Genomic DNA, 17,693 nt, shown 5'->3' on the forward strand with positions numbered 1-17,693 from the left:
TAGAAGCTATAGATTCCATATTTATGTTAGCGCTCCCACTCAATCGCACTACCGTGTTCCCAAAATGTATGTATTGCCCAGACTGAAGTTTTAGGCTTAACTAACAAATCAAAGAACACGAATAACACTCTTGAAATTAAGCCTAACCATGTCAGGATTTAGATCATGTGATCTAGGATCAACTTCTGATATTGAATTGAATAGATGTTTACGGTAAGTTTCAAAATCTAATTCAAAGTTCAATATCGGTCCATTCCAATGCATACTCCATGCATCCAACCTGAGCTTTACTTTAACCTATGTTCTGGAAAGAACATAACATTTCTCCAAATGTAAGTAAACTCTGTTGTAGATTGTCATATCAGTGAAACCCAGTGTTCTGATAAATCTAGGAATACTTTATTCACATAGTCATGTTTATTTTCCACTGTGTTGACAACACAATAAACATGTTCAAGTATGTGAAAAGGGTTTGGATGAATTTATAAATCAAATAGACAAGCAATTGATTAAGTGAACCAAAACATACACAAGTGAATGAAAAACTACTTCTGTTACTTTATTGATATAGAATAATCTGGATTACATTGAAACAGAGTTTTATTTAGGGCATAAAACCCAACAACTATTTGCTTGATATCAAACTTCAGGAGGCATGATTTAGTACATTAACAATCGTTGGCTTGGTAAAATTGAAAAAAATTTGACTGAAGTCCTTAAATCCAACAATCTCACTAGTTTGGGAGAAATTTTTAATGACCTGAAAAGTTTGAGAGACATGGTTTGGTACACGTCAAAGTTTACGGAGCAAAAATCCTAATTAGCCTAAACAATAATAATACAAACTATTAAAAAATATATATATAATTAAATTTTAAATGTGATGTCCCCACTTCAAGCCTCTATTGGGCCTTACACCCACAGAATAATAGCTCTTATACACGAGTACTTCATTCTGGCTGCTTCATGGAATATGATATGACTGGCCCTACAGACCAATACGAGTGTTTCCAGCATGTTTTATCCTCACCCACATGCTTCTTAAGAAAACTTCCCTAGAGGTCACTCATCCTAAAATTACCCCAGGTTAAGCACACTTAGTCGTGGAGTTCTTCCATGTTAGGCTACTAAAAAACAAGATGTCCTTGTTGATATAGGTAATGTCAATCAATCCATTTAAGTCATCTTCATCTATGTAGTCCCATACCTACACAATCTAAGAATCATCACACATGACCCTCCCCGGGCGATGTGGGATTATACAGTTCCCAGTATTTCCCCTTCATATCACGGGGCTCTGACTGTCACAATCACCCCTCTTTACGAATCCGACGTCCTTATCGACCACACTTCCAACTACTCAAGGCTCTAATACTATTTGTAATGTCCCCGCTTCAAGCCTCCATTGGGCCTTACACCCACTGAATGATGGCTCTTATACACGAGTACGTCACTCTAGTTGTTTCATGGAATGATGACTGACCCTACAGACCAACATGAGTGTTTCCAGCATGCTTTCTCCTCACTCACACGCTTCTTAGGAAAGCTTTCCTATAAGTCACCCATCTTGAAATTACCCCAGGTCAAGCATGCTTAATCGTGGAGTTCTTTCGTGATAGGCTACCAAAAAAATAGATCTACCTTGTAGATATAGGTAGTACCAATCAAATCATTTAAGTCATCTTCAACTATGTAGTCTCATACCTACACAATCTCAAAATCATCACAAATGATCCTCCCTAAGCAATGTGGGATTGTACAGTTACTAATCTTTCCCCAAATCACGGGGCTCTAACTGTCACATTAAATAAGAAAAATTATTTTAAAATTATAATTTTTAGCTAAGAATTTTAAGGAAACTATTGACCTCAGATTTGGCCAACCGACAGTGGAGTCATATTTAATGTTGATGCTTGCCACATGTTACATAATAAGAACAACAAAGTAAATGAACGCATAATTTTATAGAGGTTCGACTCCCTTAGTCAGCGGGTAATGACCTACTTCCATTTTAGTTGTATTGATACTAAGAGATAATACTACTCAGAACACTATAGTGATGGGATATAAAATAGCTCTCTAAAGGTTACATTGTAGGAATCAGAGTTGGAAAATCTTAAGTATGAGAAGAGTAGTGGGCATATGAGAGAGAGAGAGAGAGAGAGATGAGTTATCAGACTTAGAGCTAGGGTTTCTTACTTTCACTTAATGACTTCAGACTTAGGGTTTTTAGGGTTTGTTAAGCTCTTTACATAGAAGAGCTTAAACTCTTCAAATAGGAAAAATAAGCTCTTATTTACATATTAAATTAGTAAAATATAAATGAATAAAATGCCCCTCATAAATATATATATTTTCCCTCTATTTCCGTGGGTTGTTAAGGCTAAATTCAGAGTCTTGCTTGTTGTCCACGTGTAAAGTTGTGCACCAAAGTCCTTTCAGGCTAATGTATGGCCGGTCATGCACCTACAAGATGCATGTTGGCTGGCCCTATGATGTCCAGAAGTTGGCCAGCCTATGTTGACCATAGAGCCAACCAAAGGTGGCCGGCCAGCCCCCTTGAGGTGGCTAGTTCATCATTTGTCTTCCCGCTTGAGTCTTTGGACTCATCGATGGTTGAATTACTTTTTTTACATCTTTGTATTTCACTCATATCTTTAGAAAAGAGAGTCTTTGTTTTGTAGAGAAGAGTGTGTTCATCTCTTACTCTATTTATATGTATTTTGTATTATCTTGAGTCTGTATTCAAGTCTACAAAAGAAAAAGAACAATAGTACAACCTTCGGGAGAAGGTTCTACAAGCTTTCAGGAGATTACTTTTCAAGTCTTGCCTCAGGAGGAAGCAAACACTCTTCACGGAGATCGAAAGGAGTTCAAGCACTTGAAGTTTCAACGAGATTTGATTAGAAGGTGGAATACATAAAGCTTACGGCATACAATAAGATGGAGTATATTTATGCATAAGTCAATTACTTTGTATTTTTGAGATCAATCTAATGAATCTTATCTCTGGGCGTGGTCCCATGGATTAGTAACAATCTGAAAGGATTATTGAAACCATGTACGAAAATCTTATATGTTTTCACTTTTATGCACTGTTTGTTTATCTAGTTTACTCTAAAGCTACAGAGTTGTCTTCTGTAGCTACAAAAAAATTATTTCGGTACTAATTTTATGTTGGAAATTATTTTACCAGGATCTTAGATCTACTCACAAGTATGTTGATTAACACCCTAAATATGAACTTTCTAAAACGATGAAATAAACACATATAAAGTATTAGAAACCTTACATTGGGTGCAGTAGAATAATTTGACTCCTTCCGTTCAGATATCTAGCCCTTGATTCCTTTCTGTAGCAGAGCATTATCAATATCTGAACCTGGATCTCTTTCTCTGATTCTTTATTGCTGACACTCCTTCTTGCTGAAAGTCTTTCTTCACGATCTTCCTCACTATGGTTGAGGTATCACTTGTTGTGTGTGGGCACTACTCTAACACTAAGTATTTCGAAATCTCAAGGAGGAAGAGAGAGAAGGAGTGGTCGGCCAAAGATAGGGAGAGAGAGAGGCTCAGTTTTTTCTGAATGAAAAGTCAGAAGAAAAGTGTGAAATTTTGTGTAAATTTCCTGAAGCCTTCACTATCTATTTATAGCATTCCACTAGGGTTAGGTTTGAATTATTTGGCATTAAAATAATGAAAATATCAGTTTAAATTCCCTACAAAAGTGGCCGGCCATACAAAGTGGATTTGGGCCTCACTTTTTGCAATTTTGCAGTTTTATCTTTTCTGCATCTGATTTTCTCAAAAACGCCAATTTTCTAATTCAACCATTTAAATGCCAATTCTAACTATTTAATAACTATAAATAATTATTAAATAATATTGTCATTTATCATATTTATTAATTGAACCATACAAAGTATCATAATTAACAAATATGCCCCTAAAACTCTTTCTTTACAATTTCGCCCTTACTTAGTGAAAAAATTCACAAATAGACATAGTCTAAATTGAGAATTATAATTGATTAATCAAAACCAATTATATGAGTGTTACAAGCAATATTATCTCAACTAGTGCAGGGACCATGGGTCTATATAACCGAGCTTCCAATAAGTAGATCAAGAATTTATCACTAAAATTCACTAACTTATTAATTCTTCGTTGAACCCACGCATAGAACTTAGAATTGTACTCTCAGTATATAGAATGCTCTATATGTTCCACCATATAGACACATCATTAGTTATCCATTGTTATAATCCTAATTTGATCAATGATCCTCTATATGAATGATCTACACTGTAAAGGGATTAGATTACCGTTACACCCTACAATGTATTTAATCCTTAAAACACTTAACCCCGTATAAATGATATTTTAGCTTATGTGAAATGAGATCTCCACCATTTATTTTCGTTTGGTCAAGCTCGAAGAAGATCATCTTTTACTTACTATTCGCCAGATAGAAGCTATAGATTCCATGTTTATGTTAGCGCTCCCACTCAATTGCACTACCGTGTTCCCAAAATGTACGCATCACCCTGACCTAAAAGTAGGCTTAACTAACAAATCAAAGAACACGAATAGCCTCTTGAGATTGAGCCAAATCATAACAGGATTAAGATCATTTGATCTAGGATCAACTAGGCGATATTGACTTGAATAGATATTACGGTAAGTTTAATAAATCTAAGTCAAAGTTTAATATCGGTCCCTTCCAATGCATACTCCATGCATCCAACCTGAGCTTTACTTTAACCAATGCTCTAGAAAGAACATAGCACTTCTCCAAATGCAAGTAAACTCTGTTGTAGATTATCATATCAGTAAAACCCTGTGTCTGATAAATCTAGTAAACTTTATTCACATAGTCATGTTTACTTTCCAATGGTTGACAGCACAATAAACAGGATCAAGTATGTGAAAAGGGTTTCAGATGAATTTATACATTATGTACATATAATCATCAAATAAATCATGTGAACCATGCAACATTAAATGTTATTTCTGATCTATACTAATAAGTAAATCTGATTATATTAAAATGAGTTTTATTTAGGGCATAAAACCCAACATTTTATTATTCTGCATTTAATTAAGAGTTTAATTAATTAATAAACTGGTATTATTAAAATATGGAATTTCATCCCATAATCACACTTTCAACTTTATCCACAAGCGGTTATGCTGACTATGTTTCATCTTCCTCGCAATGTGACAATTTTTTTTGACACTTTATCGTAAGCCAACGTCTAAGTATATGTTGTTGTATTTCTCGCATTCTTCTATTGATGTTGAGTGAGGTATACATGAGACGATTGTCACACCAAGACAATTGCGAGATGAATCATGTTGAAAGTGTTGTATTTAGTCTTTCAATATATTCACGTGTATGTAGGTCAATGAGGTACAAGCTCTTTGGATAACTCATTATCTACCCTTTCCAAACAATTCTGTTGATGTATTTTGTGTATCCCAAGATGGACTTTCCTTGTTCGTCCCGCTAGTCCCATCAATTGGTAGTTATTATTTATGCATCGTCGTTGTCTTTAAAAGAGTGACTTCGAATATTTCTACGAATTGTATTTCCTAAGACGAGTTGTCTAAATGCATTTATTGTTGCATAATTTTAGGCTAGTTCATATTCCAACTATACTATACATGATGTTGCTCAAAATATAGGTATAACAGAGAATATTACTAGTTTACTTACTAATTATCTTGAGGCGTCACTAATTCATGTTCATCCCTAATTTATATTCATAATCATGAATTTGCACTAAAAGTGAATGGTGAAACTAATCATTTCTTCATCCTTTTTTCTTTTTAAAGAAACTTAATTATATAAATGACTATAAAATAGGCCTAATAATCATTACAAATAATGTTATAGTATTATTTATTTTTGGGTATATACTATTTTAGACCTTGTGTTTTGCAAAAGTTACTAATTGGACTTTCTGTTTTATTAAATGACAAAATAGACTCTGTATTTTCTAAAATTATACAAATAGGACCCTGAACTGATTTTTTGTCAAAATAAAATTTAATAATAATCCGATCTAAAGATGTTATGACAAAACTGGTTACATTTTCTATAACTGTTCGTGTTAAAAAAATGTCTTAAAGTTGGTTATATTAAAAAAAATAAAATTATTGAAAATTGAGCTCAAGGTCTTATTTGTACAATTTTAAAAAATACATAGTCTATTTTGTCATTTAACAAAACAGAGAGTCCAATTAACAAATTTTACAAACACATATTTACCCTAAAAATTTCTCCATGCTTTATTACTTTAATATTATTTTTCAATGAAATGCTGATGTTTTTTGTAACTTCCTTTCATAGGTTACAATTGACCAAATTTATTTTATCACACCCAATTTTATTTGTCACACTTTTAATCATTTAACAACATTGTATTTAAATTATAAATAATATAACAAATAAATAATAATCTTTTCTTGTTTCATATTTTCTTTGAGGAAAGTTTCCATAATATTTTAGCTAGGTCGTTATTTGCAAGAAAAGAACAGCAACGACAAAGAATACGATTATTACCTTAAATTCAACGTCCATGGCATTGTTATCCCATGTTCTCTATCCTCTTTATCAATAGTACTAAGTACTTCTCACTCAACCTACCCATTCAAATGAATCTCACCCACACTTTAGGGAATCTACATCATCGACTAAGGTCAGTTTTTGAAGTCAAAGTGACATGTCACGTAAAAATATGATATGGCCTGCTTTTTCTTCCCACTATGATAATTGCCTTCATTAGTCGAGAAAACTATCTTGTTTTTTTGTAGAGAATAGTCAAATTCTACTATGCAATGACACAAAAGAAGAAAAATATTTTCTGCACAAGTCTATGCACTTCTTCAGTTCTTCTATTTAATTAAGATTATATCAGAAACATTTCAAATGTGGAAGCTCTGAGCCGGTTTATTCAAAAGTGTCAGGTTTGATTATTTCTCTATGAATCTCCCCTCCTCAGATTTTAGCCTCTGCCCTTCTGTAAATTTACTCTTCGCTTTTCCTGTTTTATTATTTTCTCTGATTTCGAAACTGAGTTTGTGTGTAAAAAGTTAGATTTTCGTACCCCACAAAAAAAATGTTTACAAATTCTTTTATGTGAAAATAATTGTACTGGCATGTTCTTTTTTTAGAATTGGAAACTTTGTTGTTTTCTGCAGTTGTTTTAGGCCCTTCCCAAATCTTGCTCTGTTCACCTCTCTGTTAATATTTTTAAACATTCTAGTACAGACGCACAGTTTGAAAGCCATGGAAAGTAATGATGATGACTACACAAAAGATGGGACGGTCAATTACCAAGGAAAGCCGGCAAATAAGAAAATAACTGGAACTTGGAAGGCCTGCCCTTTTATTTTAGGCAAGTACATTAACAATCCATTTCTATTCTAGTACTAACTACTAGTGGAATATATTTTAAAATGGATGTACTGATGCAATCCTTAATTGTTTCGGTATCTATAAGAATTTTTTAGTCTAAATTTTTTTATAATTGTGTACGTTATAATTATTTAAGACATCATGTAAAATTTTGAGAAATTTAAAATAATTTACAGTATAAAAATAAATGTTTAAACTGTCTATTTCACACGCGTATAAAATAAAAAAGTCACGTGTGTAATAGACTCTTTGAATACTGTTTTTGACGTGTTAAATTTTTTTGAATTTATCAAAAATTTGTAAATGTCATAAATAACTGTAATATATATGACCATAAAAAAAATTGAACTAAGTAATTTTTTAGATACCGATATAGAAAAAGGTACATCAATACACCATTTTCCTATACTTTATACTCTTCTTGGAGATCAAATGGTTACTTCTGTTACCTTTTTGTCATTAGGAAATGAGTGTTGTGAAAGATTGGCCTACTATGGGATGAGCTCCAATCTGGTTCTTTATTTCAAGCATCGACTGCATCAGCACAGTGCTACTGCCTCTAGAAATAACTTGAATTGGAGTGGAACTTGCTACATAACGCCCTTGATTGGAGCATTTATAGCCGATTCATATCTGGGAAGATACAGAACTATTGCCGTTTTCTCAATCATCTACGTAATTGTAAGTTGAAGTGACTAAGAAAGTTCATTAACACTTTTTTCATGTAGTTCTGATACCTTAATGAAGTACCTAAATTGGAAATAGTTTCCTTATCGATTTGTGTTGCATTGGATAATGTTGACTGATCAAAATAATTGGTTACTTTCTGTCAGTACTTGATAATTGTTTCCAGTGCTGCAAATTCTCCAAAAGGGCATGTTTGAATAGTTTTACTTATTCTTTTTGTTTCTTCAATTTATCACATAGGGGATGTCATTGTTGACAATGTCAGCCTCAATCCCAGGCCTAAGGCCAACCTGTTATTCAAAAGACGACTGTCGTGCCACAGATGCAGAAAGTGCAGTTTTCTTTTTAGCTCTTTACATAGTGGCGCTAGGAACCGGTGGGATCAAGCCTTGCGTTTCATCCTTTGGAGCAGATCAGTTTGATGATGATGATGAAGTTGAGAAGAAACAAAAGTCTTCTTTTTTCAATTGGTTTTATTTTGTGATCAACATTGGTGCTCTTATTGCCAGCTCTGTTCTGGTTTGGGTGCAAGAGAATGTGAGTTGGGGATTAGGCTTTGGCATTCCAGCAGTGGCCATGGGAATTGCTGTGATAAGCTTCTTTTCGGGCACTCGTTTGTATAGGAACCAAAAACCTGGAGGCAGCCCTCTTACCCGCCTTGCTCAGGTGATGGTGTCAGCCTTCCGAAAATATAATGTTCCAGTGCCTCTTGATAGGACTCAGTTGTATGAGACTGCAGATGCTGAGTCCAACATCAAAGGAAGCCGAAAGCTTGATCACACAGAAGACTTAAAGTAAGTTTCTAAACTGCAAAGTTGTGTTAAACATGTTTCAGCTGCCCTTATGTATGAGCCTTAATTGTACCATGTCTAGTAAGAACCTTAATTCTCAATAAAATCTCCACAAATACTTATTTAAGAGATGTATATTTCTTAATGTTACTCTCTATCTCTATCAATTTTCTTAATGTTATTCTCCTCAGGTTCTTTGACAAAGCAGCAGTAGTGACACAAACGCAGCAGGCAAAGGACTCAGCAGTGAACCCATGGAGACTTTGCACAGTCACACAAGTGGAGGAGCTAAAGGGCATAATACGTTTGCTTCCTATATGGGCCACTGGCATAACGTTTTCTGCAGTCTACAGTCAGATGGGCAGCCTGTTCGTCTTGCAAGGAGAAACATTGGATGCCAGCATGGGCCCTCACTTCGAGATCCCATCGGCCTCTCTCTCAATCTTTGACACCCTCAGTGTCATTATTTGGATACCAATCTACGACAGAATCATAGTCCCAACAACCCGAAGATACACAGGCCACAAGAACGGCTTAACTCAGCTTCAGAGAATGGGAGTTGGCCTTGTCATCTCCATCTTGGCCATGTTAGCTGCAGGAACCTTGGAGCTTATAAGGCTTGACATTGTGAAAAGAAATAACTTTTATGACTATGACCACATTCCCATGTCCATATTCTGGCAAATACCACAGTATTTCCTTATTGGTTGTGGTGAAGTTTTCTTCTTCGTTGGACAAATGGAGTTCTTCTATATGGAAGCTCCAGATGCAATGAGGAGCTTGTGTTCAGCTCTGGCACTCACCACAGTGGCTCTTGGTAACTACGCGAGCTCTCTGCTTGTGACTATTGTGACCAAAGTGAGTACAAAGCATGGAAGATTGGGTTGGATACCAGACAATTTGAACCGTGGTCACCTCCATTACTTCTTCTTGTCGTTAGCAATACTTAGTGTGGTGAATTTGGGAGCTTTTCTTGTGATATCAAAGTGGTATACGTATAAGAGGCCCGTGGGAACTCTCCGTTGATGCATGACATTGGCAATTTAATTGATAAGTGAAGAAAGCAATTAAGTGCTTGTATCTGGTCTTAAATGTTTTTCCACATAATGGATCCTTCTTTTTGAAAGTATTTTTCTATCAGAGAATTGTGTTTTAAATTTGTATTCCATTTTCATTCCACCTTACAACTCAACATCATATATTCATCTTTTTCTCAATACAGAATAGATGCCCTCCATTATCATATGACATACTCATAATTAGCACTTTCACAACAATTAGCAGTCAACCAAATTGTGTAAAAGAGCTACGGCCTAAATGCTTGCGGAAACAGGAATGAAAGTAATAACACTGACAAATAAAATACAGACATTTTTATGAACACACAACACATTGTACTTGACCTAAGCATGTTCTTCATGATCCCTTGGAGTTGTTGTGATACATCTGCATACATATATATATATATAATATACACATATAGGAAAGCTTTCAGATCAAACAACTTCATAAATGATGATCTTAAAAAAAGAAAAGTACTGTAGAAGCAAAACGTCAACCAAACGGGTTCTATAGAGCTATTTCCTTCATTTTACTTTCTGTTACTTCTTCTCTCTCTTCAGTTAATGGGAAGGCGGGTACGGGTTTGCCGGGTAAAGGGCGGGTCTAACCCTAAAACATAAAACACAGACGCCTAATTTCTCTCAGCAAAGTCGACTCCTCAGCCACCGGCCCTAGCGAGCCCCGTCCATCGATCTCTCTCAAATCCAGCCTAGCTCTCTTTTTCCCTCTATCGGTCTGATCTGTCCCATCTTCCCACAACACAGCTCCGCCTCGCCGATCTTCCACAGCTCTGGCCGCCTTTCCAACACAGGTAATGTTTTATATATTATATAAATAATATGTATAGTATATGAATTAATAATATATTATTAAATTTTGAGTTTAATACCTTGTGAATTTTCTCTTTTTGTTAAAATATTATGAATCTTCATTGAAAGGCATAAATGGCATCAAAGCCCAATACAGAGAAATCAAGGCCAGAGGCGACGAAGGAGCCCTGGCCATCAGACCTTAGATTGATATATTTTTTTTTTGAGCAAAGATTGATATATTATTAATTCATGTATTGATATAGTATTAAAATATTAAGCAAAAGTAAATATGGTAAAATTAGCATCAAATTGTAAAAAGATTAAACAATTCGCAAAAAATAAAAAAGTAAATTGTAATAACACAGTAAGGGCTCGTTTGGAACGCCGTATTAGATCGCATTGTATTGTATTGTATTATATTGAATTGGATTATATATCATATTTTTATATAATACTACGTTAAACTTTAATTTATACTAAAATATTATATATTTAGGTGTCCATCAAATTTAATATCACATATAGTTTTACATAAAAATATTGCATAAAATGTAATTCAATATAATACAATACAATACAATACGACCTAATACGGCGTTCCAAACGAGCCCTAAATGTGATTAATTATGTGATTGTTATTGTTATTATTATTATAGTATAAAAGGCCCAAAAGGTGTAGCCGGTGAGGAGAACCCAAACGATCCAGACTCGACCGATTCCACCAACAAAATCAAAATGGTCCGAAAGCGTTACGAACCACCCAAAACAGGTAAATTTTCCCAAACCAATTATTTTTCTTACAACTTATTGGAGAAATCAAACTATAATTAGATATGGATGTGGAGCAAATGTAATTTTCTTTTGTGTAAGTTCTGGTCATTGCCCTCCATGTGTTTGATAAAATGTCTCCAATGGTTTCGAATGAAATTTTGTTAACCAAGCGTTTTTTTTTTTTTTGGAAATCAATGTTCAGGGTGGGAATGGTTCAAGTCCATAAATTACGACAAATACTTTGATAAAATAGGAGCAGGAAAAAGACATTACTTGTTCTGGAAACAGTTTGGGAAGGGCCTTATGTACACCTATGCCTTAGCCGGTGCTTGTTGGTGGTACAACGAAACTTCGCCATTGGGGTGGTGGTCACTGAAGGTTCAGCCCAAGGAGGAGCAAGAGTTAGCACACTTGTATGAGAGGAGGGAGTTCCCTTATCCGGGAGACAAGGAAGCCATGGATGAGTTCATTACCAAGGGTGGAATGATAGGCACAGCAATTGGTCCCAAAGGGATTCCAGAGTTGGATAAAGATTCTTTTAATTTTCACAAAGAGCTGCAGGACAAGAAGCTGAATCAGGAAGCTCAGAAACTATGGCTCAGAATGAGAAATGAGGTAATTTCAGAGCTTCATCAAAAGGGCCTTGAGATTGAATGAAATTTGGTCATTATTTGATGTTTTACCTATCTAACTAATAAGGCTTTCAACTCAAATGTCAATAAACTATTGTCATTACCTATCTAAAACGAGCTTTGAGATTGAATGAAATTTGGTCATTATTTGCCTAATTTTTTATGTGTATCATAAAGATCTCGAGAGTTGGAAAGTAAATGCTTTTGGTGGTCTAGACCCTGTGAAACTTGATTGCTATTCTCAAAGATGAGGTTTTGCTCAATAAAGTTAGATGAAGTTTATGATCTTCATTATATAAGGTTTTATATTTCGGTATAAATTCTTACTCTGCTGTCTTACATATTTTCGACTGGCTGAATACATAGAAGTTGATCAGACAAGTTCTTTTCTCAATTTATTGCCACCATCATCACGTTCCTTTCTTGGATATCCAACTACTTAGCTCTGTTTATTAAAAGGAACCAGACAAAGTGGATTCAATTATATACTTGAAGATTACCAAAGAACTGATTCTAGGAAGTACCATTTTCATATTAAATGTATTATAATTTTATATTTTTTAAATTACAACAATCTCTTCATTTTACAAAAATGTTATTATTAAATAAAGATTGTCTGATATTTGATTGAGACCAAGAAAACTAAAATAGTATTTTTGCAATTATATTATGAAATGTAACTTTAAGTTGGAAAATGGAGCAACACTCGGATTAAAATTCTATATAACAATTAACACGTATTTTGGCACCTCACAGACAGCTACCACCACTTATCGTCGCCACCAAATACCACTGTTTATTGTTACTGTGAGCGCGTGTTTATGCTATTGTGTTGTTGCCGTCCACGGCTACAAGATGAGTCTCAAATTTTTATTTATTTATTTATTTATTTTGTAAAGAAACACAGATTCTAAGTTACATATTTTGGTTACAATATTCAGGTTGAAGACATTTGCATGCTCAATTTCCCAAGCTGAAGTCTTGAATTTAAAATACTGTATGGTGGATCAGTTTTTGCAAAATGAAAAAGTAAAAATATTCAAATCACCTCTGGAATAATATTTTTTGAAAGAAAAATTTAGTGAATTTCGAAAATAAAAAGAAGAGAAAGAAGTAATATTAAGTTTTTTAATTCTCTTCTCTATAAGTACTTTCTTCCATATTTATTTTTTGTTCAAATTTGTAAATTTAAACCAAAACTTTTCTCACTCCCTTCGAGAGTTTCCCACTAAATGAACACCACTTAGTAGATGTAATATTAAGAATGATTTTTTTTTAATGACAAATTAAACTATATGAAACTAGATACTTAGACTAATACTAATATTTCTATGATTATAAGTAGTGCCTTTTAGTATTTTTTTTTTAAAAATAATTATAATTTTGCCTCTTGAATTTTTGATAATATTGATTTTGGCCCCTAAAATATAGGACTTGTTAAAAATTCCTTAACTATTACATTTATAGAAATTTAATCTTTCTGTTAGGTTCCGTCTAATTATTTCGTTTAGATGATGACATGTCTTTGTCAATTAGCAACTTTGTTCTCTAAATTTTGTCAACTATCAAATAGTAGCCCCCTTAAAATAAAGATAGAAAAGATTTAATATTTTTTTAGTAAATCTTAAAAATTTAATTTAAATCTTAAGAAAAATTATTTTGAATGATTAAGAAAATTAAAAAATAAATTATAATTTTAAAACTAATTACGCGATATAAAAAATTATTTATCTTTTTATTAAAAAATTCTTTTAGATATTAAAAAAATATATTAAAAATTTAATTTGTAAAAACGAAATTTTAAAAGAACAAACTTGAATATATTTTGTTTTGGTTAATTAAGATTTTTTTTCCCCGAACTTTGACATGTATTAAATCATGCTCATCGAACTTTCAAGAACGTTTAAAATTTCTCCTAAACTATTGAGATTGTTGGATTTAAGGACTTTTGTCTAATTTTAGTAAGAAAAGTCTAACATGGATGAAAGTTCAGGGGCATGATTTGACACATGTCAAAGTTTGAGGGACATAATTTGACACTTGTCAAAGTTTGATGGGCATAATTTGGTAGATATCAAAGTTCGAGGGGCATGATTTAGTTCATGGACAATCACCAAATTAGTTAAATTGAATGAAATTAGACAAAAGTCCTTAAATCCAACAATCTCAATAGTTCAGGGATAACTTTTAACTGCCAAAAAAGTTTAGGGGGTATGATTTGGTACATGTCAAAGTTCAGGGGTAAAAATCATAATTAGCCTTTTGTTTTTATAAAAAATGTAGATTTGTTTAAGTAAACATAATATTTGTTTAGTTTAATTTATAATTTTGGAAAATTCTTTAATGGACCCCCTTATAATAGACACATCAATACTTTTCCTATAATCCATTTTAATTGGTGATGGTAGAAGTGGATGTACTCATGCATACCTTAAATTACTATTCAATTGGTCCACCTAGATAAATACAAATGAGAAAAAAAAAATTGTTTCATTTTTTATTCTTAGTTTTTTTTTCTAAGAAAAAAGAAACTGGAATTGATGGCATTAGATTTTTACCAGATTAAACGTTTTCACTAAAATCTTCCCCATCACAAATCTTTTCATTTTGTTTTTCAATTTAATCTCGTATGAAGCAATTTTTTTTTCTTTTCTTTTTCTTCAGATTCTTCTTTATTTTGTTATTTCATAGTGACCTTAATAAGAACTCATACAAAAATAATAAAAAAAAAATGAAATTTGTTTCTCCTCATGTATAATTATTTATAAGATATATTGATTGATTATAAAAGTTTTGTAAATCCAAATCCACATAAATGCAAAAAAAATATAAAAACAACATTATGTTTATGAACCAGATAAAAAAAGAAACTTGCAGATAAGAGATAACAAACAAAAGCCTTCAGATGAAAGAGATCCAATCAAATCACTCAATCTCTTCTCTCACTTTGTTAATCCTATTTAAATTTAATTTTTTTTAAGTAAAATAGAATTAAAGATTCAATGTGATGAGGCACACAAAATATAGTAGACATACATATTACAACTAATTACCCTTTAATATTTAGGGTGTCTATTGATAGATCCAATTTAAGGGTGTCTATTGTAGTAGAATTACCTTATAATTTTTTTCTAAAAAAATATATTTTTTTTAGTTGTTAAAGTACGAGTTTATAAATATAAATAAGTTTGATTTTTTTTTAAAAAAAAAAAAATAGTTCATTTAAATTATTTATTAGATTCTCAATAATTTGGTTTGATTTTTAAAATATTGATAAATAAAATAAAGTTTAAAAATATTTTTTAAAGTAAAATTAGTACTTTTTATTAATTTAATATTTTTATTCAATTTTTTAATATTTTTTTTTTTGAATTAATAAAATATTATAACTTTTTTTTTTTAATTAAAGGAAGCAAAATTTTGTATTAGTTAAAATTTAGAGGTAAAATATTAATTTTTATAGTAAGAAAACAGAAATTAACAAAAGAAGCAATTACGTAACTATTTTATTAGAGAGCAAAATCAAGATTTTCAAGATTACAACACAACGAACACAACACAACGATTTCTCTTCAATAAGAAAAGCCCGACCCCATTTAGCCAGAAGCGCGTGATTCATTTTCAAGATTTTCTGAATCCAAGACATCTACGGCCAATAGTGAATTATTTATTAATTGAACTATATGAACCAGATACTTAGCGATAATGCCACGATCATAAGCAGTGCCTTTTAGCTTTTTCTTTGTTCTTTTTTTGTCCAAGAAAACATGTCATATGGTCAGTTTCGTCAGAATTCCCAGCACGATCACAGAAGAAGAGGAAAGCTGGCCCAGCCGAACCTATCTGAAAGCGAAGGGAAATCGAAAATGGAAAAGGCAAAGCAATTTCTGCAACCGACCCAAGCAGATTCAGACATAATCTCTCGCCTCATCATTCCAACCCACCGACCCGGTGCTGATACCAGTTTCTACGAAGATTTCGCCCTCAAAGGCATCCGAGTGGACCGAGTCGAACAAGGTCTAGTTGTTTGTACCTTCAAGGTCCCTCCTCGCCTCGCCGTAAGTCATTCAAACCCCAACCGACCCTAAATTTGATTTTCCAAAGATCGTTTATCAATAAAACAAAATTATTATTATTGTTGATACAATTTGCAGTGAACTCGATCATGCTACTGCCTACTGGCGAGTCTTGTTTGACTTGAAAGACTTTTGATTTGGATTCTTTGTTGCAGGATAGGAATGGAAAATTAGCTACGGCCGCAATTGCAAATCTGGTCGATGAAGTCGGCGGTGCAGTAGCTCATACTGAGGGTCTACCCATGAATGTATCAGTGGACATGTCCATTTCATTTTTATCTTCGGCCATGGTTGGTGTAAGTGTCAAAACACCCAAAACCCCTTTTTTATGTTGTTGGGTTTATCAAGATACATACTTTCCCATTGATTATCTCTGTATCATTATGAACTTTGTGCCTAGGATAGGGAACTTCACAGAAAAACTTTTCCCCCTAATTTCAGGGAACATTAATCACTTAGGAAAATGAAATTTTCAGGAATGAGATTAGACCAGTTATGATTATAGATTTATACTAGCTCAAGTGGTTATGTGTTTGAATGGTTGGTTCAAGTCATAAGTGATAAGAGCTTAGACCTGGGGGCAATAATGATTGTATTTTCAATCTTTTTTACATTTATTTGTTAATTGTCATGAATTAGTAGATTTTGGGTTGAGATTTCCATATAGGTGTTTTCTGGGTACTAATATGTGATAGCTGGATTGGAATTTGCAGGATGAATTGGAGATTACATCAAGGCTTTTAGGTAGAAAAGGAGGTTATTCTGGAACTTTAGTGCTATTGAAGAACAAAGTGTCTGGTGAGCTAATTGCTGAAGGTCGACATTCATTGTTTGGAAAACATGCTAGCAAACTCTGATTTCATCCATTTCCAGTCTCAAATTTGTAAATAAATATGCAACAAATACATGAAAGCCAAAGAGAGAGACATATAGTTTATATTATTCAGGGCTGGTGATGTATTTTGATTAGATAGGTGGTCCGATCTTGTAGTACTGTACTTGGAGTAAACAAATATGTTGGTTTTTCTTTTCTTTTCATTTTCATTTGTTGTACAAATTCTTAATTTTATTAAGGCTAATAAAGTTTTTTTTTTCTTCCAACTTTGACATGTACCAAATCATGCCCCCTGAACTTTTAAGGTCGTTAAAAATATCTCATGAACTATTGAGATTGTTGAATTTAAGGATTTTTATCAAATTTCAGTAAAAAAATTCTAACATGGATGAAAGTTCAGGGGACGTGATTTAGTACATGTCAAAGTTCGAGAGGCATAATTTGGTAGATATCAAAGTCTGCGAAGTATAATTTAGTACATAAACAATCACTAAAATAGTAAAATTGAATGAAATTAGATAAAAGTTCTTAAATCAAACAATTTCAATAATTTAGGGAGAATTTTTAACTGCCAAAAAAATTCAGAAGGCATGATTTAGTACATG

The 17,693-nt window shown here is 33.0% G+C and overlaps 3 protein-coding genes and 1 long non-coding RNA gene across 7 annotated transcripts; 3 read left to right on the forward strand and 1 right to left on the reverse strand.

Annotated features, from left to right (window-relative positions):
• The first annotated feature begins 6,784 nt into the window (after positions 1 to 6,784).
• Positions 6,785 to 10,026, forward strand: LOC115719423 (protein NRT1/ PTR FAMILY 8.1). Of its 3 annotated transcripts, none has more exons than XM_030648468.2 (5): positions 6,785 to 6,971; positions 7,206 to 7,402; positions 7,886 to 8,103; positions 8,350 to 8,903; positions 9,092 to 10,026. In XM_030648468.2, the coding sequence occupies exons 2-5, from the start codon at positions 7,294 to 7,296 to the stop codon at positions 9,924 to 9,926; spliced, it is 1,716 nt and encodes a 571-aa protein (XP_030504328.2). In that variant the 5' UTR covers positions 6,785 to 6,971; positions 7,206 to 7,293; the 3' UTR covers positions 9,927 to 10,026. The 3 variants fall into 3 exon arrangements, with proteins under 3 accessions (XP_030504328.2, XP_030504329.2, XP_030504330.2); XM_030648469.2 differs by having other exon boundaries at positions 7,276 to 7,402; XM_030648470.2 differs by having other exon boundaries at positions 6,795 to 6,971; positions 7,271 to 7,402.
• Positions 10,027 to 10,228: 202 nt separating this feature from the next.
• On the reverse strand, positions 10,229 to 11,905 carry LOC115719425 (uncharacterized). Its single transcript, XR_004012162.2, has 2 exons — positions 11,819 to 11,905; positions 10,229 to 10,972 (listed from the first exon to the last, which is right to left on the reverse strand). It is a non-coding gene; the product is annotated as an uncharacterized LOC115719425 (long non-coding RNA).
• On the forward strand, positions 10,631 to 12,518 carry LOC115719424 (uncharacterized). Of its 2 annotated transcripts, none has more exons than XM_030648472.2 (3): positions 10,631 to 10,773; positions 11,431 to 11,543; positions 11,748 to 12,518. In XM_030648472.2, the coding sequence occupies exons 2-3, from the start codon at positions 11,510 to 11,512 to the stop codon at positions 12,200 to 12,202; spliced, it is 489 nt and encodes a 162-aa protein (XP_030504332.1). In that variant the 5' UTR covers positions 10,631 to 10,773; positions 11,431 to 11,509; the 3' UTR covers positions 12,203 to 12,518. The 2 variants fall into 2 exon arrangements, with proteins under 2 accessions (XP_030504332.1, XP_060966662.1); XM_061110679.1 differs by lacking the exon at positions 10,631 to 10,773 and adding an exon at positions 10,941 to 11,138 and having other exon boundaries at positions 11,383 to 11,543.
• Positions 12,519 to 15,721: 3,203 nt separating this feature from the next.
• Positions 15,722 to 17,352, forward strand: LOC115721374 (uncharacterized). The gene is made up of 3 exons (XM_030650658.2): positions 15,722 to 16,235; positions 16,409 to 16,549; positions 16,967 to 17,352. The coding sequence occupies exons 1-3, from the start codon at positions 15,945 to 15,947 to the stop codon at positions 17,108 to 17,110; spliced, it is 576 nt and encodes a 191-aa protein (XP_030506518.2). The 5' UTR covers positions 15,722 to 15,944; the 3' UTR covers positions 17,111 to 17,352.
• Positions 17,353 to 17,693: the final 341 nt, after the last annotated feature.

Source organism: Cannabis sativa, chromosome 2, assembly GCF_029168945.1.
Source record: "Cannabis sativa cultivar Pink pepper isolate KNU-18-1 chromosome 2, ASM2916894v1, whole genome shotgun sequence".
NCBI classification, from domain to species: Eukaryota; Viridiplantae; Streptophyta; class Magnoliopsida; order Rosales; family Cannabaceae; genus Cannabis; species Cannabis sativa.

Bases quoted from the DNA above. Each gene is read 5' to 3' on its own strand.
- LOC115721374 (XM_030650658.2), top strand. From the start codon at position 15,945: ATGTCATATGGTCAGTTTCGTCAGAATTCCCAGCACGATCACAGAAGA. The intron at 16,236-16,408 runs GTAAGTCATTCA...TCTTTGTTGCAG, and splicing joins AGGTCCCTCCTCGCCTCGCC to GATAGGAATGGAAAATTAGC. The intron at 16,550-16,966 runs GTAAGTGTCAAA...TGGAATTTGCAG, and splicing joins TATCTTCGGCCATGGTTGGT to GATGAATTGGAGATTACATC.
- LOC115719423 (XM_030648468.2), top strand. From the start codon at position 7,294: ATGGAAAGTAATGATGATGACTACACAAAAGATGGGACGGTCAATTAC. The intron at 7,403-7,885 runs GCAAGTACATTA...TTTTGTCATTAG, and splicing joins GGCCTGCCCTTTTATTTTAG to GAAATGAGTGTTGTGAAAGA. The intron at 8,104-8,349 runs GTAAGTTGAAGT...TTTATCACATAG, and splicing joins TCTCAATCATCTACGTAATT to GGGATGTCATTGTTGACAAT.
- LOC115719424 (XM_030648472.2), top strand. From the start codon at position 11,510: ATGGTCCGAAAGCGTTACGAACCACCCAAAACAG. The intron at 11,544-11,747 runs GTAAATTTTCCC...ATCAATGTTCAG, and splicing joins TTACGAACCACCCAAAACAG to GGTGGGAATGGTTCAAGTCC.